Below are 25801 nucleotides of genomic sequence, written 5' to 3'. Positions count from 1 at the left end.
CCACCACCCATCCACCCCAACATGTGAGGGACACACACATAGCTTGGTTATTATGAATGCATAAAATGGACATATTCTCTAACCTGGTATGCTAAAACAGTGAGGTAGACCTGTATTCAGTCATAGTCATCCAGTCATCCTCAATTTTGCCTTACAAGTGAATGCATGTGTGAAACTCATTCACAAACTCTGATTAATTAGTAATTTTTAGTAATTGAAGAACTGATCAAACTGGGACTGTGAAGACATTCATTTTATTTTTTTCCAATCAAAGTCATGTTTAATTTAGTTAAAAATCAAAGACAAAATTGACTGAAACCCAGCCTAAAGACTGATTTATACTTCTGCGTTGAATCTATGCAGAAGTTACGGCATAGCCTACGCATAGCTGCATTCCCTACGCTTTAGCCTACGCCGTAGCCTATGCCGAAGCCTGACGTGCACCTCCCAAGAAATGTAACTACGCATCGTAGCCTCTGCGTAGCCAACGGTGTAGGGAATGTGGCTACGTGTAGGCTACGCCATAGTCTCTGCGTAGATTCAACGCAGAAGTATAAATCAGGCTTTAGTCTTGCATTCATACAATGACTTGAGAGGCTGCTTCGAATGGAAATAGGATTACATATTAAATTGCCAATATGCTAAATATTAAATTAACCATAGTAAACATAGCCAAAATACTAAATGGGAAATGTTTAATATTAAATATTATTTTACATATATAATATAATTATATAATTATTATATATAATTATAATTATACATTTTATATATATGCATTTATATTAAAATAACATATTTCTCATTTGACCATAATGAGAAAAGTACTGAATAACAAGGCATGTGTTCAAACTCAATGATGAGTTGTTTACAGACACAGAGACAGATATGCACACGCTGAAAAACTTAATCATATTTTTATTTGCTGAACAAATATATTTTCTTTGTAAATTGCCAATCAGTAGTACGAAAGAGAGAAAAGAGAAAAAGCACTTTGTTTTCCCCATGTAAAAACATACAGGAATATATATCCATTACGTCTTTATTTCCATTGGTATGAACACTCACTTTTTTTCTTTATGAAATTAGTTTCCAAAGTGGAGAGTAATAAAGTATGACTATTTCAAGAAGTCAAGAACTGTACCCAGGCTGGATTTTATACCAAATGTATACTTACTATATCAAGCAAGGGGCAATGCTTGATATTAATGTATATTACATGTACAGTAATGTGTAGTATATAGTAATGTACATAATTGCAAACAGAAAATGATCAAAACCCAGCCTCAGTGTGCATCTGTTTGTATAATATAATTTCAAATGCGTTATCAAACCATTCGTTATTAAACTGGTAGTGTTTCAATTAGATACCTGGCTCAACTGCATGTTCACCATACACAAAGCCAGAAAAACATCTTGTCGTTTTTCCATATTGTCTTGTCAAAAAAATAAATAACCGAAAAAAGTGATGACAATTGGAGACAAAACCAGGGCTGGCAACCAGGGCTGGCAACAAAACCAGGGCTGGCAACCAGGGCTGGAAACAGTCAAATGTACTGAAATCTTTGGTCAGCAGCACCCGTCTAATATAATCAATGCCAGGTCAAAGGTTTAATCTGAAATACTCCAGCCCTTTTGACACCAGTAAAACTCCTGAACATTCCTGACAACATCTGCCACCAATATTCAGAACAATTTCTTTTTGTTTTGTTTTATAACGGTATGTTTTGGTTCATAACATTTCTTTGCTGAAAATTCTCAGTGGTCAGCAAGTGTTCTCAAATGCAGCATTAACACTTTTGTTTATTATTCATTTTAATTCACCATTGGTTTAATGTTGTTGGGCAACAAAGCTTTTGAGTATTTGGTTTTAAGACTGTTCATTCAAATCCATTTATATTTTCACAGTCAATAGATCTGGTTGCTATTGAGAAAAAAAAAAAAATCTTAAGTCCTCCAAATATAGACGTGGTGGCAAACGGGTACAGAAAAATATTTCAAAAGCTTGACCCAGGCCTACATGACCCCCCATACAGTATGCACACTGATGGGAAGGTGATGTGTGCAGACAGGGTGGAGGGGGGAGTAAGCGGGGGGTTGGAGGGGGACCGCTAATTGGCGTCAGACACCATCTGAACGATCAGTTCCCGAGCGTCCTGGACACTGGAGGGGATCTCAGCGGCGTCCTTGCTCACGTGTGTCCCGATGAGGAACAGCTTGCGTTCGTCTCCCACGCCCTCCAGGAACAGGGCCTCATGGAGGTCAGTGATACCACACGCCCCTTCCACATCCTTTAAAAAAGAACAAAAAAAACACACAACAGAACAGTGAACAGCTGCACTCCAGAGAGCTCTCTCCCCCACACCTCTGCATTTAAACGTGCAAAATGACATTTCCTTTGCTATGCGGATTATAAAGCACTTGAAGGTGCTAGAAAACATTGTGAAAGTATCAAAATGCATAGTGCCCCAATAAATCCACACAAACTGTATGAACAAACTGTGCATTTGAATGAGCCGCTTGGACTTCCGCTGTTGTGACATCACGATATGTGCATTTGCATAGGTCCGCCTTCAGCACGGCCAACATTCTTGCCGGAAAAAAATAAATTCCAGCATTCGGCACAGACACTGTTCAGTTCGTAGAAGCACATTATCTACATAAAGTGAAATGTGTAATTTCTGTTGTCTAAGTAACAATTGTTGCTTATATTCTGTACTCAGCCATGGTCAGTTAAAAGCATACAGCTGAATGAGTCAATTAAGGCATTCTTGTTAGAATGACAACCACAGACTTAAGCACAAAGAGGAGAACATACAATTCACTCCCTTGCATAAAGTTGCACGGCAACGTTTTCACTGAGGTATTACCCAGGACAAAGCTGAGATGAATGCTGTGTGTAGACTGAATGAAAGGCGCCAGCCTCACACATGGCAGAATATGAACTTTTATTGCGTTTCGAATAATGTTGCCTACACCAGATCATGATGCTCTGTCGTATAAACGATAGGGCGGGCAAAATTTCAAGTTTTTAATAAGATATACATGCATATTTGTGTGGCACCTTTCCTTCAATTTACAAGAAGTTGACCACATGAAAAGGATTGTCTATGCACCAAAAACTACATGTAAATGAATGAGGTAAAGGTAGTTCACTGACCTGCTTGTTGGCCAGTACCACTAAAGACAGGCGGGGGTGTTCGGCAATCAGCTCGTGAAGGTGCATTTTGGCCAAGGGGAAGCGGGCGGAGTCGGATGAGTCCACCACATACACCAGCACCTCCGCCTTGCACAGGTACATCTTCCAGTAGGCCCTCAGATCTTCACTACCTCCAACTACACCACAGAGGAAAGACGCAAGATTATTGTGTGTGTGTGTGTGTGTGTGTGTGTGTGTGTGCGTGTGTGTGCGTGTGCGTGTGCATGAAATGCATCTTCCAGTAGGCCCTTAGATCTTCACTACCTCCAACTACACCACAGAGGAAAGACGCAAGATTATTGTGTGTGTATGTGCGTGTGCGTGTGAAATGCACCTTCCAGGAGGCCCTTAGATCTTCACTACCTCCAACTACACCACAGAGGAAAGACGCAAGATTGTGTGTGTGTGTGTGTGTGTGTGTGTGTGTGTGTGTGTGTGTGTGTGAGAAATGCACCTTCCAGGAGGCCCTTAGATCTTCACTACCTCCAACTACACACAGAGGGTAGAGGCAAGATTATTCTGTGTCTGTATGTGTGTGTGTGAGAAACGCATTTTCCAGTAGGTCCTTTGATCATCTATACCACCGCCTTCACCAAACAGATTCAATTTGTCTGCATGTGAACCATAATGTATTGTGGTACCTTTTATCTGCATTTATCCGTGCATTTTTCCATACTACCTGAATATAAATAGTTGCATTCATACGCTTGAACATATGATTGATTTTTCACAAATCTGGTGCATTTATTATATAAAAAAAACAAGAAAGTATAACAACTATGCATATACTGCATTAACTGTGCATTAACGCTCTCCAAAATGAACGGTGATGTAAATAAAATTAACAACATGTCCCGAGAGCACCATTCACTAATTTCCCTTCGGATTCAGAGCATCTGAATCCAAACCCCGCCCTGGTTCGGTTTTCTCCTGGGTAATTAGTGCTATTGGGCAGACTATCTTCACACCCGACTCCACAGGTAAAGGGAGGGCGGAAAACCAGCAGTTCTCAGCCCGTGAGCTGCTGATGCTAGCTTTTAGTGACCGCACTGTGTAGCTACAGTATGTTACTACATTGAAGGCTCGGTCTACTTACTCTCTAGGAACTCGATCTTGAGGTCCTCTTTATTGATGGAGACGGCGTTGAAGCCCTTAGTCGGAGCGACGTTCTGCTCCAGGGTGCCCGTGGCCAGGCAGTGCACCAGGCTGGTTTTCCCAGCGCCATCCAACCCGAGAACCAGGACCTGCCTGCTGGATGGTCTCTCCTGCCGCACAGAGAAACAAGCTGTTAAACTGGGATAAAGAGAAGGCTGCCCTAACACCTGCTTGAGAATAGAACAGGAAGTTAAAAAACATACACTGTCAATTTCAATACTAACATGCACACTCAGTTTGGGAAAAGTGGCAAACAGTTTCTGCATCTCCTTGTTTTCCCTGACAACCTTACTAGGAACCCTGAGGACCAGGTTGGGCTTAATGTGGATGGGTTGTAGACGCAGTCTGATGTCGTAGACAATTGACCTTCACACTTTAGGAATATAAGTTATACTCTTATCCAGTGAAGTGTATACAGACGGCTTATTCTCAATGGCACAACAGCGCCGCACCCTGGAATTTAACCTACAACCCAGTTTGCCAACCATTATGCTACACTGCCACCCACTGGTGTTGAGAAGCTCTACAGTCTGTGATGTCATAGGCCCTATTTAACTATAGCAGGGATCATCAACTCTGGCCCTCAAATGGAAACCCAGCACTGGTTCTTTTCTCCCGGAGAATTGGTTCTACCTATTAGCCAGATTGTCTTCACATCTGACTCCCAAGTAAAGGGAGGGTGGAAAACCTGCAGTTCTCAGCCCTCGAGTTGCTGATCTCTGGACTACAGTTTGCGATGTCACAGGCTCTGTTAGATTCCGCAATATGTCACAAGCCTTATTAGCTTCTAAATGGTAAATGGTTGGAATTTATATAGCGCCTTTATCCAAAGTGCTGTACAATTGATGCTTCTCATTCACCCATTCATACATACATTCACACACCAACAGCGATTGGCTGCCATGCAAGGCACCGACCAGCTTGTCAGGAGCAAACGGGGGTTAGGTGTCTTGCTCAGGGACACTTCGGGGGATCGAACCGGCAACCCTCCGACTGCCAGACGACTGCAGTTTCTACAGTCTCCTTCCTAAATAGCCTGAGTTTCCTATGCTCCATTACAGTTCATGAATATTCTTGAAGACACACGGGAAAGCATCCATTACAGCAATAATTTTATTTTCTTACTATTTTTATATTTGTCTTGCCATATGACTGTAACTGTTATAAAAAGAAATAAAAAATCAAGTATAGTCCTTTACTCCTTCATGAAAATTCATATGTGCCTTTCCGATGCAGACTGAAGACCCACCTCTCCTGTTTGCACCATGGTTCTCCTGACACCCTCTAGATATCCTCTTTCCTTCACGAGATTTCCTTTCAGATAATGTTCTAGGTATGGTTGTGTAAAGACAGCTTATCTATCTCGTGCTATTTACTTGTGTTACAATAAAATGTTGGTTTGTTAAGTTAATATTACCAATTGATTATAAGTGGGCTATCATGTCTTGGTGATATCGCACTTTTGTAACACTTCAGCAAGTCGGTCAGGAGAAGTAACTGTCATATACTGCAGCAAATTGGAATGATTCAGATTTAACAGTGGACAGAACAGAACGTTCAACATCAAGCTCTGGAAGGAATGTAGACATATATTCACATAGTCTGACATCACAGATCATGTCTGGAATGCAGCCACATATAGTCTCTGAAGTCACAGGCTCTGGTATGACAGACAGATCTCCTTGGAGCCACCTGTCAGAACCAGTTCATATGCCCACAGAGTTAAAGGGCAATTATAAAACGAGAAGGACGAATCTCGCTATCCGATTGGTTAATAGTCGCGATAAAATAACGTTATACCATGGCTATGAGTTCTAGTAACAGTTCCATTTCAATTATCACTCTGCGGCTAGGCAGTCTGTGGCAGGTGAGGCACGGTTTATGGGAAAAGGGAAGGGTAAACTGAGGTCCAAGCCTGCTGGTTAAGTAGACACACACCTGGGCTACATGATGAATTTGTCCAGGCTGTTAAATGTGTGCTTTTTCCCACAGTAGGCGTCTGAGACCGAGGAACTACGGACGAGGGAGCAATTGTACGAGAGCCGGGGCAGAAAGCCACAGAGCTGACAAACGACAGAGTGGAAGCAGCAGAGCAAAAGCTACAGTTCGGTTTTCTTTGTCGTTATTATTTTAGTAGCTGTTCTGACCCCGATCCCGGGAGGGTGATGGGCGAATAATTCATTGTTTATTTATACTGTTGTTCACATTCGCACTCACTCCCCTCCCCGCTCCCCGGAGACTGAATAAAACGCCTCCCTACGTCAGTCTCTTCTGTCCTCCCAGGAGTGTGTCACGGCGTGTCACCACAGTCATTCAAGTCAAAATGAAAATCTGTTATCCAATGCGTGCCCAGGATTTGCAAGAAAGCAGGGATGCAGAGCAATGGCTTCCGCTTCCCCGTGATCCAGAAACTGATGCAGGTGTTGAGGTGAGAGAGATTTGTGTCCGTACACAGGCAGAAGTGCAAGAGCTCTCTTCGGTGGTGGAAAACTTTCCGCTTCGGTGGCGGAAAACTTGCCACGTCAAGCAATTCGCCTTTTCAAAATAATAAAATGCTTGGCAGAACCAAAGTTTACCAACGTTGCATAGCAACTGTCTGGCACTGTGTGCAAGCAGCCAGGAGTATTTTCTAATACATTATTCTTGTAAAGAAACGGTTAATAAGACAACGCTTTTAACTGAACCATATCTATAATATCTATATTACCATATTTGGTAACTGTAAAAACAGTAACTCACTCCATGCTACAGTATATTGCAATTTGTAACTGGCGATAAAATGTAAATATCTGTCATACGGTACACTGACCAGGGTCTTAAGCAAATTCATCCCATTAGCCATGTCACGCCTAAACAGTACTGTTAAAAAGTATTTGCTGATTTCCTCTATTAATGCATATCAAAAAAGTTATCAAACACGCATATGGAAAAGTTACTCAACCAATAATAATTTGAATAATTTGATTCATTTGATTGAACATACACAGGCTTGTTAGCAGCCAGCGCTGTTGAATATAAACCAAATTCATTTCGAACCTCGCCATCAGATTGAAGTAGTCACAAAATGTTTCAACAAGCACACTATGCCAGGATCAAGGGAATTCCAGAAGAGATGAGAAATAGGTTGTTGAAACATCAGTCTGGAAAGGGTTACAAAGCCATTTATAAGGCACTGGGACTGGTCGTGTATAGTGAATCTTCCCAGGAGTGTCTGGCCTGCCAAAATATTTCCAAAGGCACAATGATAACTCATCAAGGCAATCATAAAAGATCCCACAATAACATCCAGCTACAGCTCATTATATTATATTACATTATTGGCAGTTGACGTACAGTTGATTAGACTAAGCAAGAGACAATCCCCCCTGGAGCAATGCAGGGTAAAGGGCCTTGCTCAAGGGCCCAACGGTTGTGCGGATCTTATTGTGGCTACACCGGGGATCGAACCACTGACCTTGCGGGCCGCCTGAGCAAGCTAACCAAGAGAAACATCAATGTAGAAGAAGTGTGACTTCTTAAAGGAGTCACAGTAAGACAGTGTGACAGTAATGTCACACTAACAAGTCAGACATGGTGGTGGTACTATGATGGTGTTGAGATCCTTTGATGCCTCAGGACCTGGGTGATTTGCCATTATTGAAGGAACCATGAATTTTGCTCTGTACCAGAAAATTCTTAAGGAGAATGTCTGGTCATCTTTCCATGAGCTGAAGCTGAAGTGTGATTGGATTATTAAAGTCTTGGAGTGGCCTAGTAAAGGTCAGACTTGAACCCAATAGAGGTGCTGTAGCAGGATTCCCATATGCATTGATTCATTGACCTAAGTGCAGTGGTCTTCATCCCTGGTCCTGGAGAGCAGCAGGGTGTGCTGGCTTTCGTTGTTATTCAGCACTTAAATGATCAATGAAAGCAGTCGATTACACAGTTAACTCGCCTCACCTGGTCTCTTGGGTCTGAATTGGTTGCTGCTATTAAGGGAAAAAAACAAAAACCAGCACACCCTGTGGCTCTCTAGGACCAGGAATAAATATCACCGCATTGTAGAAGGCACAGAGTCATGCTGAAAGAGAAAAAGAGGGACGAGTGAACTTACAGTTTGTACATCGTTTCTCTCCGGCTCCTCAGCAACAGCGGGGACTGTCTGGGTCGTGTGAGAAAAGAACATGTAATTCTGTTAAACTTTTCATCCTGTAAATCTGACCTCACCGTGACTGGAACAGTGCCTACACCGATTCCATTTGAAACGTGGTTCATTCAGAGTTACTCTAAGCTTCGTGTAACCCCCCCCCCCCACAATAAAAATAATCAAGCATTTCCTGTCCGTTCAGCCTTTTGAAAAACATACCAAGGCACAGCATGCTAATCTGGTCAGATAGTATGCAGGGATACTGTTGCATGTGCTTGAATTTAAATGGGTTCAGGACACGGTGCCCAAGTCTCCTTCAGCAGGGGTGTGAGACCTTCACTTCTAAAGGGAGACCACGGGGCTTTATCGATTGATGCCAGATCAAACAACTGCTACTCTTTTACAATATAGTGCATTGCCAGGTTATTTCAGTTCATACCTTACAGCAGGGGTGTTTTAACCCAGCACAAAGATACCTCCATGGTCTTATGAAGACCATATAATGATGGGCTAAAACAAAAACCTGCACCCACACTGGCCGTTTTCGGATAAGATTGAAAACCCCTGCCTCACAGTATTCGTACTATGACACTGCCGGGCAAAAACAAATCACCAGTGCGATGAAAAAAGGCCTGCAATACTTGGGGAATTAAACAAAACGCATGCATTCACTGAGCAGCAGGAGACTGTGTCACTGAACAGGATTTAGCTGCATAGCTGCATTGAGTAAAACCAAGAACAGCTCTTTTTAATATTATTACTACTTCAGGCCATGTTCCCAAATTTGAGATCGTTCCAGATTTTACCCAGTGTAGTTATCCAGCTCAGTAATCCTGCTGTACGATATAGGCCTCAAAATGGCAGCCTTTTCCAAGAGTGGCCCGACTGGCTAGTTCACACTGAGTCTCAAAGACAATAGGACAAAATTTCAGAGTGGGAAGCCATCCTTTTCTCCGGGAACAGGGATTTCCAACTCCAGTCCATTGCTGGTTTTTGATTAGCTTTCAATCAGCAGCCTTGTGTGCAGCCTTGTTAGCCAATCAGTGACTTGAATTAAGCACTCTAATGCAGAAACACATAAAAAATAAAAAATAAATTAAAAAACCCAGCAGTCCTCAAGGATTTGAGATCCTTGTTTTGGAGATCAACAAAATGTGATCTGCAAAATGTGCCGACTGACTCAGTCCAAATGCTTATCTTTCTCCTCTTTTCTCTTTTTTACTCCTAGCTACACCCATATAGGCCTAACCATGGCTGGTGCGCTGAAAAAAACTACTTAAGACTGAGCAGTAGCCTACCCCAGTGGTTCCCAAACTGGTGTATGCTGGTTTTCATTCCAACCACAATTGCAATTCAAGAATTTTAACAAGCGGTTTCTCTCATGTTTAGAGGGAATACTTACCCTCTTAAAGCACATTTTATCAGATAATTCCCCTGTTCATATTGTGCTTATTGTGCTACATTGCAAACAATGTTTTCCTTTTTGCAGAAAAATTGGTAAATAATTAACTGATCAAATTAAAGACTAAGGTGAATCAGTAGGCTTCTAAGTGTGGACACCTGGTCACCAAAACTAACCATTTGGAAGATAATGAACAACAAGGCAAACCTGCATTGTGTTGATGGGTTTAAGGAAAAAAACTAAAAACAATTGAAACGTGTTCAACTACCTAATTAGGAGCCTGTTAATTAACTTATTTGTTACCTCTTCTTATGTAATTGTTTGCAAGAGGGGGCAGTAAGCTAAGCACAATATGAACATGGTAAATGTATTATTCATGCAATTTCAAAGCTATTTCTGACAATGTGGTTTAAGGTAAATAATCCCACTAAAGATGAAAATTAAGAAAGATTAACAGCTTGTTAACATGTTAGATGGCAATTGTGGTTGGAACGAAAACCAGCATACACACTGGCCTACCCTACTCAGCCAAAAGAGTTGAAACAGGTTGAGTCATCATCTGTTTCGATTACTGAAAGTTCTCTACATTTGACGATACGCCACTGCGTATGATATGAAGAACACAAACACGCCCACAAGCGACCGATTGAATGAGCCCAGTGGGATACGATGCGATTTCATCGCAGAATGTGTGGCTTCAGACTAAGAGTTAAAACACGTAACTGATTAAATTAAAGACTGAGGAGAAAGTGTGAACACCTAGCCACTGAAACAAACTATTTGGTAGACAATGAAGAGTTCTAATGCAACGAAAATAACAAGACAAACCTGCACTGTTAAATGTTAAGCACTGGATTGGCAACAGGCGGTTTGGGTTTATCAACAAGTCCTCGCAGCACGGAAGATTCTGAATTCTGCAACACTAGCACAGACCATTATAGCTAAAAAGTTACGTGGATATTGATATACGCATTCCTATTTTTTATACAAAGTCTGCAAATTATATATATAACATTTAAAAGCGAAAAAGTAATGAATCAATCAGAAATGACTCCAATATAAACGGAACGCACGGCTCTGTGGCTAAGCTAAATTTAGCTAGTCATTCTTATTTTTTCTAACCGAACCAATGCTAACAAAGAACAATAAGTTTCCTATAGGTAAGCAATTACCTATACTCGAATTACAATTAACGATGCATATTCGTAAACATGTTTGTAAATAAGGTTTTGTGCTCCATAGCTTTAGTAAATGGCAGGCAGTATGGCTGACCGTTTAGAATGTCCACAGTGGTTAGTTAGCCACAGGTCGCAGCATGGAAGCGCTGCAGGTATTGCCATTTATAAGGTAGGCGTGCCCCCAAAAATGGACTTGGCCAAGCAAATAAAGTAAACTAACAGACAATCAAACACAAATCCAGGTTACCTCTGGCACGACCGGGGCCTCTGTACTGGTTTCTTTCTCGGGCTCTATTTCAACAGGCTCTTCGGGTTTTTGCCTCGAAGACAAAAAACTCCACGTTACGTACACAACTCCCCCAGTTAGAGCAATTGCAGCACCCACGAGTCCAGCTTCTCTCAAACCAGGCATGTTGGAAACTAATAAAATGATTCTTAAGAAATTTGAGATGTCAGGGTTTCACTCCGTGCAGCATTGTGCACCCACGAGTTAGCCTAGTGCGAAAGTTTGTTTCCGCTTTCAACCAGCGAGTGGGCTGTTGCTTCAAAACAGACCATCCCAGCTCCCCGTTTTACGAGCGTGTACGAAGACTCCTAGCAACAGCAAACCAGCAAACATCAACTTCAGATGTTCATACCACTTTGTCCAACGTTATGAAAAATAATACCGGTGCAAGTATAACGCCTTTACAATACAACAGTAACGGAGGCCGACCCTAGAAGCGACCGCTACCACTCGAAAGTCGGTTGTTAAAGTCACTGACGATTAGGTAACGTTATATACACCCTAATCCTGCATCGAAGCCTCCCACTGAATGTCTGCTTTGCAAAGACATAAGGTTACCTCGCTTTCGTTCTGCAATAAAAATAAAACGCTTCTTCCTTGTCATACGATCTGCATTATCTTACGCCATAAACACATAATTAAAATGTTTCCTTCGAATTATTGTAACGGATACAATATTCTCTCAAATAAAATCACATAGTATAGTGCCAAATAACCTACCCAACTTCTAAACGAATGGTATTATATACAGTGGGCTCCAGAATTATTGACCCCCTTGTCTTTTTCCAATAATTTGTGTTAAGGTTGGATAACACATTTGGAGGGATTTTTTACTATTCCTCCATGCATACATTTTCAGAATCATTGATGTCCTTGGGATATTCCACCATTCAGTTCAGACTACAGGTATTTCATGGGATTTCAATCTGGGGACTGAGATGGCCATTGCATAACATGGTTGTTGTTTTTACTTAACTATGGTTTTTTTTGTGTGTTTTTTTTAAATGTATGCTTGGATTCATTGTCCTGCTGGACAATCTACCTATGACCAAGACTCAGCTTCCTAGCAGAGGCGACCAGATTTGCTGCCAAGATTTCCTAGTACGTTGTTGAATTTGCCATTGATCTTAAATCATAACCCTGGACCACTGGCAGCAAAACATCTCCAAAACATCAATGATCCATCCAATGATGACTTTGTGACCTCAAGACACAACCAATCTCTGCAATCCTTGAACTGCAATCTTTATTTGGCCCCCCTCACCATCTTCTTTACTGTCTGTGGGAATAATATGAACTTGCATGCCATCAATGACCATCTGTGTCTTCTGAATTGACAGTTCTTTGGCTTTTCCTATACCGATGGTTGATGAAAAGGGATTTTGCATGCTTGTTAACTAATCTTTTTCTACTTTTTCTAACTCTAATCTAGTTCCTTTAGACTGAGATTAACTAAATGAAAGTAAAATTGTTAGTGGTGCCAATCATTTCGGTGCCTGTGGTTTTCAAAAAAAAAAAAAATTAAGAAATGTAAGTTAAAAAAAATGTCAAAGCCTGAAAAGTGAGAACACCTCTCACCATGCACTCGAAACTCAAAAACTTGATCTGTCGGCAATTAAATGGCAATCATGAACGTAGTGTTTAGGCGAAATACACTCATTGGCCACTTTACTAGGTGCCAAGAAAACCACCACCAGCTCACATCACTGACACAAGGCCGTGGATTTATGTCATTTATGAGTAATTCCATGTCAACTCAAAACCTTTTGCATTCCATTGTGACAGAATTTAATCAGATTCAGCATGCTGATTTGGCTTTATAAGAACCCTTGAACCAAAATTACACTTGTAACTTTGTTAGCCCAAATCTTCCAAGATTAACAATCTGACAAGTACAATTTTGGTTTCAGGGATGTACTTGAAGGCCAAATCAGTGTGCTAAATCTAAAAAAATCCTGTGACGATTCAGTACAAGTATGTCCAGTTGACATGGAATTACCCTTCTGCCAAATCTGACCCTACCATATGCATGTCATTTCTTAAATCATCCAGGTTTGGTGATCACACACCCACTGTAGCAGACAGGAGTGGAACCCGCTGTGGTCTTCTGCTGCTCGAGCCCAACCACTTCTGCACTCCACGGTTGTAAAAAGGTGTTATTTCAGCATTCGTGACCTTTGTTAGCTTGTACGAGTCTGCCCACGCTCCTTTGACCTCTCATTAGCGAGGTGTTTTCCGCCCATAGAAGCTCACCGGATGTTGTTTTTCCACACCATTTTCTGTAAACACTGGAGACTTTATGCATGAAAATCCCTGGAGGACAGCCTTGGACATGCTGGAACCACCACGTCTGGCACCACATCATTACTTCTTTGGAGGAACTTGCGGTTTGTGTTAACGAGCAGATGTACTGAATGAAGTGGCCACTGAGTATACATCTACCAAACTGCGTAGTGGTGGATTTCACATGCTTTAATTTGGTAAGCGATACAGGACATGTAAACCCATTTTGTAATGCCGTCCTGTTGCTTCTTAGCAACTCTGGGTTAGTGTAGTTCTGGCCCCCCCCACCACACATGTCAAAATAAATCACAAAAAGGAAAAACACAAAATCATTAAAGATGTTTGTCAAGGAACCCAATTTATTGTGCATGTGCCAAATACTCAATCTGCCTACTTTCTGCCCAGTTCTTTATTTTGATTGGTTCCCCATACAACATCCCGATAATGTCATATTTCTGAAATTATACTTCAGATGTCATCTATGTAGGGAATTTAAAAAATAAATATATTTTAACTTTGCATACGCAGCATTTCTTCATTTGGTTGATAAAAAAAACAAAACAAAAAAAAAACAAAAAAACAAAAAGGCCTAATGTGTCATGTCAAACATGCAGACATTTTAAGAGGGAAAAATATTGACTACAGGAGGGCACTTTAAATTTACCATGCCACTCTGCAAATTGCATCCTCAAACAAAAAGGTGGCAGAAATGGCTACAATGAAGAGCTCTACCTCTGAGCAGTAATACATAGTAACACCATAACTCAGATGTTTAAAAAAATAATAATAATTTAAAAAAAAAAAAAAGGAAAAAAAAAAAAAAGGAAAAGATTTTAAAACTTGAAAGCTTGCGACTGGCTTCAGTCCCTTCCGTGTGAACTGTGGTTGAGACTGAGGATGGAGACGGGGCTCCTCCTCAGCCTTTGCTATGGTGTGTGTCCCTGTGGTTGTTCGGGTGCGTGTCCCTGTGGTTGCCGGGGGGGGTGTTGGGGTGTCCACACGGTTACCACCCCCCCTTCCCTCCTTTCTTCTTCTTCTGCTGGGGCTTTTTCCGCGTAGCGCCCGAGGCAGCCGGTTTCTGCTGCCGGGGAGGCACCACGTTGCTGGCGGGCGCAGCGGCCGCAGCCGAGCCCGGCCTGGGGGAGGTCGGAGGGCTGCTGGCCGTCTTGCTGGCGTCCCTGGCAACAGCGTGAGACCGGAGAAGCGTTAGCGCGCCGCAACACGACCCCGTCCAATTAACGATCGTTAACGAGATTGCTGTGGTTAGCTCTGCTGCCCCGGCAACCGGTTACGTCACGGTTATAACCAATTATGGTCTTAACTGCAGCAACACACAAGGGGTTTAAAAATAGGACTAATGCTACCGTGTATGATTAGCCCATTTTTAAGTCAGGAGAGAGGCTGCGTTTTTAACAACACTAAACTCCGTGGTACCAAATTGGTACCACCACACTCCTGTCTAATAGACAACAAGCAGAGGAAGACGTTTAGGAAAGTTGGAACGTCAATGAACACAAGAAAACAACTGAAAACAGCAAACCATGGTTTAGACTATGGAAGATTTTTTGTAACTTAAAATTTAAAAAGCTGTCTGCTTTTCACATAATCTTCCATATACACTACAGCCTACATACATTACTGAATGCAAGCACAATATTGTTTACCTGAATAATAGTTGGTTTTTACTAAAAGTGTATGCTGAAGTATGAAGTATGAATTTCCTTTACAGTGATATCAAATTAGGTATCAAAAACAGGAATTTCACTGCAACTGGTATTGACTACCAAAATTCTGGTACTGACCATCCATATTGCAGTGAATATGATTCATTTAAAAGGAATTTTAACTTTAAAAAAATGTAATCCACACAACTTGCTATAGATAAGACTAAGCTAAAGGGGGAGCACTAAAGGGGACCAGAGGCTGTGTGTTTTTGGCAGAGGCGCGGCACTGGCTGGGTGGCTATGCTAAGGGGGCTCAGACTCACAGATCGGAGACGGCTCCAGACGTGGCCCCCTGGGTTCCTTTGCCCACTTGCTCCTTCTTCTTCCCCTTCTTCCTGCCGCGGTAGTATGACCGCTCCCTCATTGGCAGCCACCGTTCGGGGTCAGGGGTCGCTTTTGGGTCGTAGTTCTTGGGAAGCTTGCCTGCACGTAGCCAAGCGGAAAAATAAATGTTTCATCTTGAAGCAAACAAACTGATGTGGTAGTTTAGAGTGGTGTATACTTTCGATAAGTGTAGGTTACTTGATTAAAACAAACACACACACACACAAGTATAAATCCAGAAAAAGGGTGTGAAAATTTCATGCAACACAGGCATGTCTGTTGTGAGTTTTGAAATTCAGCCGTACCTAACAAGAGAATACATCTCACTGAGCTAGATTAAAAATTTGTGAACGATTGTTTCAGGGGTGATATCCTGTAGCAAATATTCACATGCCAACTCGCATCCATGAACTCCTGATACAGTGAAATGCCAGCTGTCGCTGAAAACGGTTCCCAAAACCACTCCCTTTAACAAATATACCGAACCAACAGCTAATCAGTTTAAGAGGTAAGCTCCATCACCAGAACATAGATTGGGTAATTTTGTGCTCCCTATCTAACATTTCTGGAATGCCAAAGAAAATAATTCCAACCCAAAAGGTATTTTGGAAAACATACTTTTCTTCTTCTTCTTTTTCTTCTTTACATCCCCTTGTCTGTGGAATGAGAAGACAACATAAATAGTTTCAGCCACAAAGTAGAGTTCCGGAACAATCCGAGCCGGCGGGTGAGACGTGGCCTTACCCCTCCTCCTTGGGCAGGCTTTCGCCCGTCACTTTGGCCGCCTTCTTGCGGACGTAGGTGGCGCCGTGCGAGTTCTCCAGCTCGTCCACGTCCACGTTGAAGGACATTGTTTCAGGGGAGGGCAGGTGCTTGCTCAGTCTGGGAGGGGAGGGGGGTTAAGAATTCCTCCATGTATGCTTGAGAATGCATGTGAATGTAGCGGCTGACTTCACCACACTGGGGTCAAGTAATCAAACTCAGTCTGAAACTGAAGCCCTGGAGGGTCAGTGTCTTGTTGGATTTTAGCACATTTCCCTGGTAACCCTTCTTACAAAGGCATAAATTTGAATAAATTCACTGTTCCAGAACTAGAGTTTAAGATAACATAACATAATGGTGAGAACAGGCTATTCAGCCCAGCAACACTCACCTTTTCCTACCACTAAGTGTACCTACTGCTCACCAAAGATACCTCCTTTAGACACAGTTGAAACTTCTACACTTACCAACTTTTACCAAAATTCAAATTTCACAAGACAGTGCAGTATGTTTACAATTTGAAAATTCTCAGGGATCTATAAAGTGTTTTCAAATTTCAGGGTCACCTTACATTACTGATTAAAAGCAAATGCATTTAAAATGTAATGCAAATCTAAGTGTACATTTAAACAAGATCCAGTAGTGACACTGGCCGGCGACTCTAGTATTGCTTGCTCGATGGCCAAGGCACAGGCATCTTTCCTAAAAGGACCCCTGGTGCCTTCATCTCCTTTACCAAGTGTGGCTGGATTCAAGTGTTTTGCTAGCATTAGATTATCCATGTTATCCATTTCACTGGAGCAACAAAAGCAGAGCAGGATCCCTGCCACATTTGAAACCCACCACTTGCCTGATCACAGATCATGTCTGAAACAGCACAACAAAATAAAATGAATAAAAATGTTTTATATATACATATCCAGTGGAAAAGATACGACTTTGCCTTTTCCTGATCCACCAAGGAGTAAGCGGAGATGAGCTGAGCCAGAGTGTGGATGTCATTGGTGTTCTGCCTACAAACAAAAAAAAGAAAATCAAATCTGAATTGTGTCATCAAAACACCCTTTTTATAAAATAAAAAAATGAGCCCCAGTCAAAAGCAGCCTAAAGCATTAGATGCTTGAGGGAGAAACAAAGGCCACTTCTTCTGTGAAGTGACGATGTCATTCGCAGCTGCGGGTGGGAGATACAGTCCGTAGCGCGCTTGTGTGCGCACCAGTATTTGTGTGAGTATGTGTTGGGTTAAACTCGGGGTGTACAACAAGGGCCGATCCGTCTTCTGGTCTTAATTATTCAATTGATTTAATCTTATCTGACATGTGAATGAGTCAGCTACAGCTGCAAGTGTATCCTAATGATTTTATTGTGCTTGAGTACAGGCTTGAACCAGGGTGTCCCTGAGCAAGAAACCTAACCCTTAAATGCTCCCGACGAGCTGTTTGGTGCCTTGCATAGGAGCCAATCACCATGAGTGCGTATATGAATGGGCGAATGAGAAGCATCAATTGTACAACGCTTTGGATTTGTGTTCGAGTACCATGTGTGCGTGCGGTGCGTATGGTTTGTGTGTATGTGCACGTGTATGTACTGACAGGAAAGAAAGAAAGAAGGGAAAAAAAACAAAAAAACTGTACTACCAGGAAGGGACTCACTTCCACAGCTGTTCCAGGTCACTAATGGCCTCCTTCTTTCTGCCATACTTCAGCTTGAAATCGGCCGCTTCGCGAACCAGTGAGAGATGCCCAGAGGACCCAGGCTGGAGGAGGAGAAGGAGAAACGACTTAACGCGTTTCCAGGACACTCACACACTCGTGCTGTACGTCAGTCCACCGCGACAGAGGGCATTTCGATGGCACACTATGGGGTTTGGACCGCAATTCTGAAATCCCAGGCCCGTGATGATGCATTAGCATCGGCTAATGTAGCGAGTGGCGGGCCCTGGGAGTTTAGTAGCTGAAGTTAACTTTCCTTTCCCCCCCCCCACTACGTCACTTCCCAAACTTCAATGCAGGCATTTCTTACCATTACAGGAATGGGAGAGTAAATTGTATTTCTGTGCATTTTAGCTAGAGTAATTCATTTATTTTTTTAACTAGGTTTTTGGGCCGTACCTGTTCTTCCTGGTAGTACTGAATGGCTTGGCTGAAGACGTCTATAGCGCTGTCAACATCCTCTTCGTGACTGTACATTGTAACCAGAGCAGAGACCTGTGGGCCGGTTCAAACCCATATTAGCCTGAGTGATATGTCGCACCCCGTCGGCTTAATGTATAAGTGTCTTGTATGAAAGGCCTTACCATCCCTGGCTTGTGCTTAAATTCTTCAACCGATCTCAAAATGTCACACGCTTTTGTGACATGAGCTTGAGACAGAAACAAAGAGCTGTGCGTGAATATAAAGTGTGCAAAAATAACCACTATGACCACACTCAAGATTTAATTTGCAACATCTCTCCAATACCATTTCTTCCAACAATCATACAAATAATTGAATTTGACTTATGCAGTACCCTTTGCAGATATAACTGTAAAAGAGTTTCTAAAAAGTCTACAGTCACAGGAGCATTTCCATGGTACAGTACCTTGAGTTAGGTAGAGTTGTGCCATGGTCAGTTTGATTTCAGACGCGCTCTCTGGGTGCTGTTCTGAGAAGCGCTGATAGAGAGGGGAAAAATGGCTTCAGTAAAGACAAACTGAAATATACAGGGTCAAATACAGCATTGTTAACTGGAGTTTAAGCTCAGGTTTAAACCTCTAGACCCGTGTTTTGCAGCCGCGGTGCTGTGGAACGTTAAGTGCCAGGCGTGCTGGGAAAATGTTACAATTCCACCAAAATGTTACATGTGACATTTTATAATATAGTGGTTAATGACATGGAATTCTTTTTTTTTCATGAAAAGTGCTGTTGAGGGAAAAGGTTCATCATCATAGCCCTAGATCATAGAACATGTAATTGTAACATCTGGATCTCCCCAGGATCAGGACTGGGCACGCTACGAGCGCAACGAATCGGGACCGGTACCTGCAGCAGCTCAATGGCCTTGGCGTGCTGCTTCTCCCTGCAGAGCTGGGCCACCTGGATGAGTATCGGCCTGGGGTGACCAGGGTTCAGAGACTGGAGGCCAGACGACAGCTTACGGCACTGGTCAGCCTGTGAGGGAACGGACCGGTTAGAACAAGAACGGGTCTGTGGACCCACAGACTGCTCAACACGGGCCTTCAAACACCGCTACAAGACACAAATGACCACAATTCAGCATCACAAACAAGAACATTGGGTGGGGGGGAAAATAAATAAATAAAAACAATCTGAAAGGCTGTCTTCAGAAAACATACCAGTAAGTACCTCATTACCAATAAAATGAAAACGTCTTTGTGGTTTCAAAAGGAAGATTTGGAATCAACTTGTTAATCGCAGCCGAATGACTGATCAAGTTAATGATAAACAAATAATCACAGCCTTTATGCAGAACTCAATCGGTTCAATTTGGCACTATATTGCTGCAGCGAAAAACCAAGACGAGCCGAATCAGCCCTTCAGGGACAAGACCGGACATCCCTGCACCACGCAGTTGCACCGAGGCGGAGTTCAGGGGTCAGTACCTGATTGGTGTACATAGCCAGTAAGGCCTTGTTGAACTCAATGGCCTGTAGCTGCTTCTTGGCCAACTTGTGCTCCACTCCTTCTGCGTTGGTTAGCTTCACCTTCTTCTTGGAGTCAAACACATTTTGGTCCTGTAGAGAGAGAGAAGGAAAGTGAGAGAATTAGCAGGAAACAACAAGGGAAGATACAGAAATAATTCACTCACTACACTAACAGCAATAGAACAGAACCTCTACCCAAAAGGACATGTACACATCCTATACACACGAGGACCAGTGCGTGTTAATATGTGCGTTTACCTTGTTTATTGTAATGATATTGTTAGCAGTCACTGCCAGTAATCCCACATCCGTTGGCCTGTGTGCAAAAAAAAAAAAGAATTAACACAACGCATTTTAAGATCATTTTTGCATAAGCTTGGAGCACAGCAGTCTTACAGGTAGATAACCCGGCTAAAGGACCAGGACGAAGACAACTACAAACACAGGCCTGATAGAGTAGGGGCCGTATGTCTTCTGTGCATTTCAAATCCACTCCACACAAGAGCAGCTAACAGAGAGATCAAACGGCAAGAGAGATCACTTGTTTTTCTCCACTTGGTTTTCCCCATTCACAGTGAATGTTCCATGTACCAGCTCTCACCTCTGGTCTCTGCTACACTAGAACAGTGTAGAATCGATTTAGAAAGTATTTAATTTTGTTAGTATTTAATTTCATTTATTACGGATGTCTGCCATCTGCCCTTCCAATGGACGCTCACTTTACTTTGATAACCTGGCTGTCAGTGCCCTACTGACTGACCCTCACTTTACTTTGATAACCTGGCTGTCAGTGCCCTACTGACTGACCCTCACTTTACTTTGATAACCTGGCTGTCAGTGCCCTACTGACAGACACTCACTACTTTGATAACCTGGCTGCCAGTGCCCTACTGACAGACACTCACTTTAGTTTGATAACTTGGTTGTAGAGTTGCAGAGCGTCTTCAGTCCTCCCCTGGAGCTGCATGACGTAAGCCATCTGAGAGTGGATGACAGCCAGCTCCGAGTCTATGTCCTCCTCAGTCATGTCCTGGTGAGAACACACCACTTATATAACATGGGTACATAAGCAGGGGCAACATCACACATACTTAATATAGACTAACTATAACACACATGTGCTTGTTTCACATTTGTTATGCACACTCAGGAATTCTTATTCTTAGTTGAATTAAGTTTTTGATCATAGAGCTCTTTTTTACCATGACATAGGCTTTGCAGAAAAACAGTGAATGGGAAAATTAGGCAAGACTGAACCCAAACCAGGAAGTAAGGTAAACTCCCCAGTGGGAACAGAATTAAAGGTACAATTGGGAATTTTGGACTCCTAACAGACAAGAGAGGAATTGCAGTAACAAACACCCTCAAACCACAGCACTGTTAATCCCTCCCCCTTCTCTGTGAATGCATGAACGTTGACCCCCAGCAGGAAGCTGGATACAGTGGAGGAGCCCATCCTGCATTTGTAAATGCTAAGGTAACAGGACTTGTTATAAACAACTGTTTACATGTGGAGTGTACAATCAGCTACTCCGCATAAGATGGAAAAATCCACAAACCCCATTTATGTGGCCTATATAAACATTGCTTTTCTTGAAATACAGATGGTGGTGTGTAATTTGCAGGCTTGTCTGACCATTCTGTACTTTTATTTTCATAAGGAGTTAAAACAACACTTACTGAATCCTCTGACAATGACATCCTGCATTGCTCTGAAAAACAGGCCAAAGACAAAATTACTCAGAGAAACATTTACCAGCCCCAAGCAATGATACGAGGACCTTTCCATGGACAATAAAAATTTACATTTTACATTTTATTCATTTGGCAGACGCTTTTAATCCAAAGCGACTTACAAGTGCATAGGTTCTACCACAAGTCAAAGCATCACATCCAGAACTAGAAAAATACACCTGGACTGCTGTTCTAAACATATAGTCGTCATATAAGTGCAATTTTTTTTTTTTTTTTTTTTTTTTTTTTTTTTTGGGGGGGGGTTAGACAGGGATAGGGGTATCAGAAGGGGGGGGCGGGGTAAATCAGGAGGGGGGACTAAGGTAGAGTTTGAAGAGGTGTGTTTTGAGTCTGCGTCGAAATAGGGGGAGGGATTCTGCTGTCCTGACAGTGGTAGGCAAGTCATTCCACCACTGAGGAACCAGAACGGAAAACAGGCGTGAACGTGCAGCTCGACCGCCAGGTGCCCGTAGAGAGGGAATCGTAAGGCGACCAGAGCTGGCAGACCGGAGTGGTCTAGCTGGGGAGTAGGGAGTGATCAGGGATTGTATGTAATGTGGGGCAGTCCCCTTAGCAGCCTGAAATGCCAACACTAGGGCCTTGAATCCATATTAAATATTATTAAAAGCATACACAATCAGCACATATATGCATCACTGTGAATTCTCATTAAATCAAGTCCAAGCAAAACAGCCCTACCAAAGAACTAAAACAATCTGAACAGTCACAAAGCTGTTCAAGAACATTCTAGGCTGGCCAGTAAAACTCACAAATGCAATATACTGAGAGCAAAACAAACAGGTTGACACGCAGAACACCAAAGACATTAATATCAGGCATTACTGCCCTCATAAAGACCGTCACACAAGGGCTGGCTATTGCTGGATGGAATATCAGTCTGCTTGTAGCATTTTTAAACTCAGCCTCTCCCTTACCCTCAGCCTCTCTCAGCTTTTTCATGGCTTCTGGAAGCTTGCCCTGACCAATCAGGGTGCAGGCTGAGTTGTAGCAGAGCTCATAGCTGGTCTCGGGCAAGCCCAGGTCCTCCTGTAGAGATGGAGACATGTTAGCAACAGCTAAATGAATGACAAACATAGTAAGGTGGGGGAAATTTCACCATTGAGCCAAAACAAAAAAAATCAAACACTGCATTTAAAAACTGAAGTGCACATTAATTTAAATTGGTTTACATTCAATGAGTGAATTGAACACATTCCCATAGCGTTATAGGGAGAATTTGTTAATTCCGTTATAGGGAGAAGGTGTTAATTCCGTTATAGGGAGAATGTGTAAATTCCGATTTACCGGAGTGGCCTTCTCCCAGGTACTGATGGCTGCCATGACTGCAGACAGATTGGTCTTCCTCTCCTCCTCATAGTCATCCTGCGAGTTCCTGATCAGGTCCCTGTACACGGCCTGGCACTCGGTGTAACGCTCTAGCCTGTACAACTGAACACAGACACTCCAGCTTATATGCATGCCTGCCTGTACAACTGAACACAGGGGCTACGGTACATATGAGTACCTGCCGGCACAACTGGTCACAGGGGTTAGAGTTTATGCGTGTACCTACCCGTACAACTGAAAAAAGATACCAATTGCTCCACAGCCCCATCCAAGGAGGAACATGCTATACATGCCAATTTGTTCAAACTATTTAGATAATTTATTACTTAGGTGGCACTTTTATCCACAGAAACTTAGTTGATTGAACTAAGCAGTTGAAATTGTACTTCCCTCTAGGGTCTTTCAGCGCACTTATCCCTGGCTATGGGTATGGGTATGCACTTTGTTGTATGTCGCTCTGGATAAGAGCGCCTGCCAAATGCCATTAATGTAATGTCATGTAAGCAGGGGCCAATCCCCCTTGGAGCAGCTAAGGGCCTTGCACAAGGTCCCAACAGCTGAGCAGACCTTATTGTGGCTACACCTGGGCTTCAACGACCAATTTCCGGGTCCCAGTCAAGTACTTTAGCCACTAGGCTACATTTTGAATGACAGCAAGAATAAAGGGGTTAGTTTCAGTGCTTTTTCCGCACCACCGAACCAGAGTGATTAAAAAAAAAAAAAAGGGGTATGGGTTTACCACTTGGCCATAGAGTTCCTTCAGTTTGTCCGTCTGCTCCGCGGCGCTTTCAATCGTCTTCAGGGCGTTTTCCACGCGGTTCAGCCGGTATTCACAGTATGCCTTCTCAAAGGCAATGGCATCACTACGGAGGGACAGAGGACATAACCTTTTCTACAGTACCTTTCTCTAACCAGAAGTCAGGAACCCCATTCCTTGAACATATGGATGACGGCTAAAGACTACATATTAAATGTTAGTCTTCCAATTTACAACTGAAACACTGTTACTGTGAACAGCCCATAAGCTCATTGTGAAAGGGTAATTTGCGGAAACAAAACACTGGCCCTTGAGGAATGGGGCTACCAAACTCTTGTCTTAAAAGAGATAGCTTGCTTCAGTGCATTTGATTCTTCATGTTTATGTGGCGTCCGAGTTCTTACCTGTTGAGTACTTTTGTGTGGCTGCTAATGACATTCAGCGCTTCTTTGAAGCTGCCGCTCTGGATAAGGCAAACGACTTTACACTGCAGAGCGGTCACGTCGTCTTTACATTCCTGCAAGACTGAGAGTAAGGACACATCACACATCACACATCGAATTACCACTTCACTTACCCCATTTTGGAATTTAATAACCACTGGTTATATAGCCTATACTGGTCACAGGCACCAGATAATCCTGCAAAAACGGTAAGGTGGTTGGAGGGGAAAAAAACACCGGTTTCATATAATTATCTAAATAACAGATTATTTTAATCAAAAAGGGAGACAAGTAACGTTAGGCTAACGGTGATGAAGTAAGTTACGCAATGATCACAACAAAAATGTGGCTTGGTAGCTTGCAAGCAAATGTTAATGTTAAAACAATAAAGACTAGCCAAATCAGCTACGATCTGTTAAAAGCGTATTCGTTATAGCAACATACAACTAGTTAGCACACATTAATTAAATTCTTAGCAGTGTGCGCTGTAAATACTAACATTATGGTACCGACTGCTGGTTTGGGAGTCTCACCGTATTGCTACAACGAGCTGGCTAAATTAAGCCTGGTATGCTCTACCCCAGACCAGTCTTATTGTTTGAGGTGCTGATGGTGCACTTATTGACCACAGACATAATCAAAACAACTAGTCTTGAGAGTGGCAAAAATGCGTCAATACGACATGATGCTAGCAACTAACATTACAGCAGTAACGTTGATAACTCCGGTAAGTTAGCAGAGCTAACGTTAGCTCTAGCTGTACAGCTAAACTAGGACACGTAATCATTCATCAAAGCAAACTCTCAAACAAACGTCAAAATACAGCTAGCTACAAATCAACTCTACCATCAGCACTCAATAACATTAAAATATAAACATTAAATGGTCGTATTTCTTTACATTAATAGCAGGGAAACGGGTGATCAAGCTAAATTAAATGAATACTTCAGCAGAGTGCCCCTGGTTAACTTCACTAGCTAGCTGCTGCTGAAGCAAAAATGCTGATATGGATAGCTAACTTTAGCCCAAATGAAAATATCCGGACACCTGTTTACAATCGCAATGGCAGAGAAAATGATGCTTCCCCCACAACATATAAATAAACAACATTACTTTTATTGACGGATTTCAGAGCTCGAGTGAAATCCCCATTCTGTCCGCAGCGGTTTACTTCGGTCCACAGGGAAGCCACAGCCGCTCCACCACTCGCCATCTTTCCCACACGAGACACAGCGGAAGAGCTTGTGTAGCACTTCCGAAATGCCACGGAAGAGCTTCTGTATTCCCTTGTTCTGTATCATATCCAGGTTAGATCACATTTTATCTCAATTAATTTATCCGCTGTGTGCAAGGCTGCGTTCTCATTCGGTTAATAAATAGATGTCAATAATGTCTACCAATTCAGATTTTACACTGTAAACAATCCTATAGCTATATA

At 42.5% G+C, this 25801-nt stretch overlaps 2 protein-coding genes across 3 annotated transcripts; both read right to left on the bottom strand.

The window, feature by feature from the left end:
• Nucleotides 1-901: 901 nt before the first annotated feature.
• On the bottom strand, nucleotides 902-11800 carry arl9 (ADP-ribosylation factor-like 9). 2 transcript variants are annotated; one of them, XM_061252368.1, is made up of 5 exons: nucleotides 11308-11800; nucleotides 8448-8495; nucleotides 4296-4464; nucleotides 3161-3336; nucleotides 902-2291 (listed from the first exon to the last, which is right to left on the bottom strand). In XM_061252368.1, exons 1-5 carry the CDS (start codon nucleotides 11470-11472, stop codon nucleotides 2112-2114), a joined length of 738 nt encoding a protein of 245 aa, XP_061108352.1. In that variant the 5' UTR covers nucleotides 11473-11800; the 3' UTR covers nucleotides 902-2111. The 2 variants fall into 2 exon arrangements, with proteins under 2 accessions (XP_061108352.1, XP_061108353.1); XM_061252369.1 differs by lacking the exon at nucleotides 11308-11800 and adding an exon at nucleotides 11155-11210.
• A 2166-nt stretch (nucleotides 11801-13966) lies between these two features.
• Nucleotides 13967-25600, bottom strand: srp72 (signal recognition particle 72). The gene is made up of 19 exons (XM_061251602.1): nucleotides 25477-25600; nucleotides 24325-24445; nucleotides 23903-24026; nucleotides 23122-23265; nucleotides 22752-22863; nucleotides 21763-21794; nucleotides 20988-21112; nucleotides 20341-20398; nucleotides 20041-20172; nucleotides 19460-19588; nucleotides 19020-19092; nucleotides 18736-18800; nucleotides 18551-18646; nucleotides 18092-18195; nucleotides 17375-17452; nucleotides 16422-16559; nucleotides 16296-16333; nucleotides 15617-15776; nucleotides 13967-14807 (listed from the first exon to the last, which is right to left on the bottom strand). The coding sequence occupies exons 1-19, from the start codon at nucleotides 25574-25576 to the stop codon at nucleotides 14633-14635; spliced, it is 2004 nt and encodes a 667-aa protein (XP_061107586.1). The 5' UTR covers nucleotides 25577-25600; the 3' UTR covers nucleotides 13967-14632.
• Nucleotides 25601-25801: the final 201 nt, after the last annotated feature.

Source organism: Conger conger, chromosome 8 (genome assembly GCF_963514075.1).
Source record: "Conger conger chromosome 8, fConCon1.1, whole genome shotgun sequence".
In the NCBI taxonomy this organism is placed as follows: domain Eukaryota; kingdom Metazoa; phylum Chordata; class Actinopteri; order Anguilliformes; family Congridae; genus Conger; species Conger conger.
Note: the sequence above shows the minus strand (reverse complement) of the source record. Positions and strands in the feature narration are given on the sequence as shown.

Bases quoted from the DNA above. Each gene is read 5' to 3' on its own strand.
- arl9 (XM_061252368.1), bottom strand. From the start codon at position 11,472: ATGCCTGGTTTGAGAGAAGCTGGACTCGTGGGTGCTGCAATTGCTCTA. The intron at 3,337-4,295 runs GTAAGTAGACCG...TCTGTGGTGTAG, and splicing joins CAAGATCGAGTTCCTAGAGA to TTGGAGGTAGTGAAGATCTG. The intron at 2,292-3,160 runs GTCAGTGAACTA...TCTTTTTTAAAG, and splicing joins TGGTACTGGCCAACAAGCAG to GATGTGGAAGGGGCGTGTGG.
- srp72 (XM_061251602.1), bottom strand. From the start codon at position 25,576: ATGGCGAGTGGTGGAGCGGCTGTGGCTTCCCTGTGGACCGAAGTAAAC. The intron at 19,589-20,040 runs GTACTGACCCCT...GTTCCCTCACAG, and splicing joins TGGCTATGTACACCAATCAG to GCTGACCAGTGCCGTAAGCT. The intron at 16,334-16,421 runs GTAAGGCCACGT...CTCATTCCACAG, and splicing joins AGCCTGCCCAAGGAGGAGGG to ACAAGGGGATGTAAAGAAGA.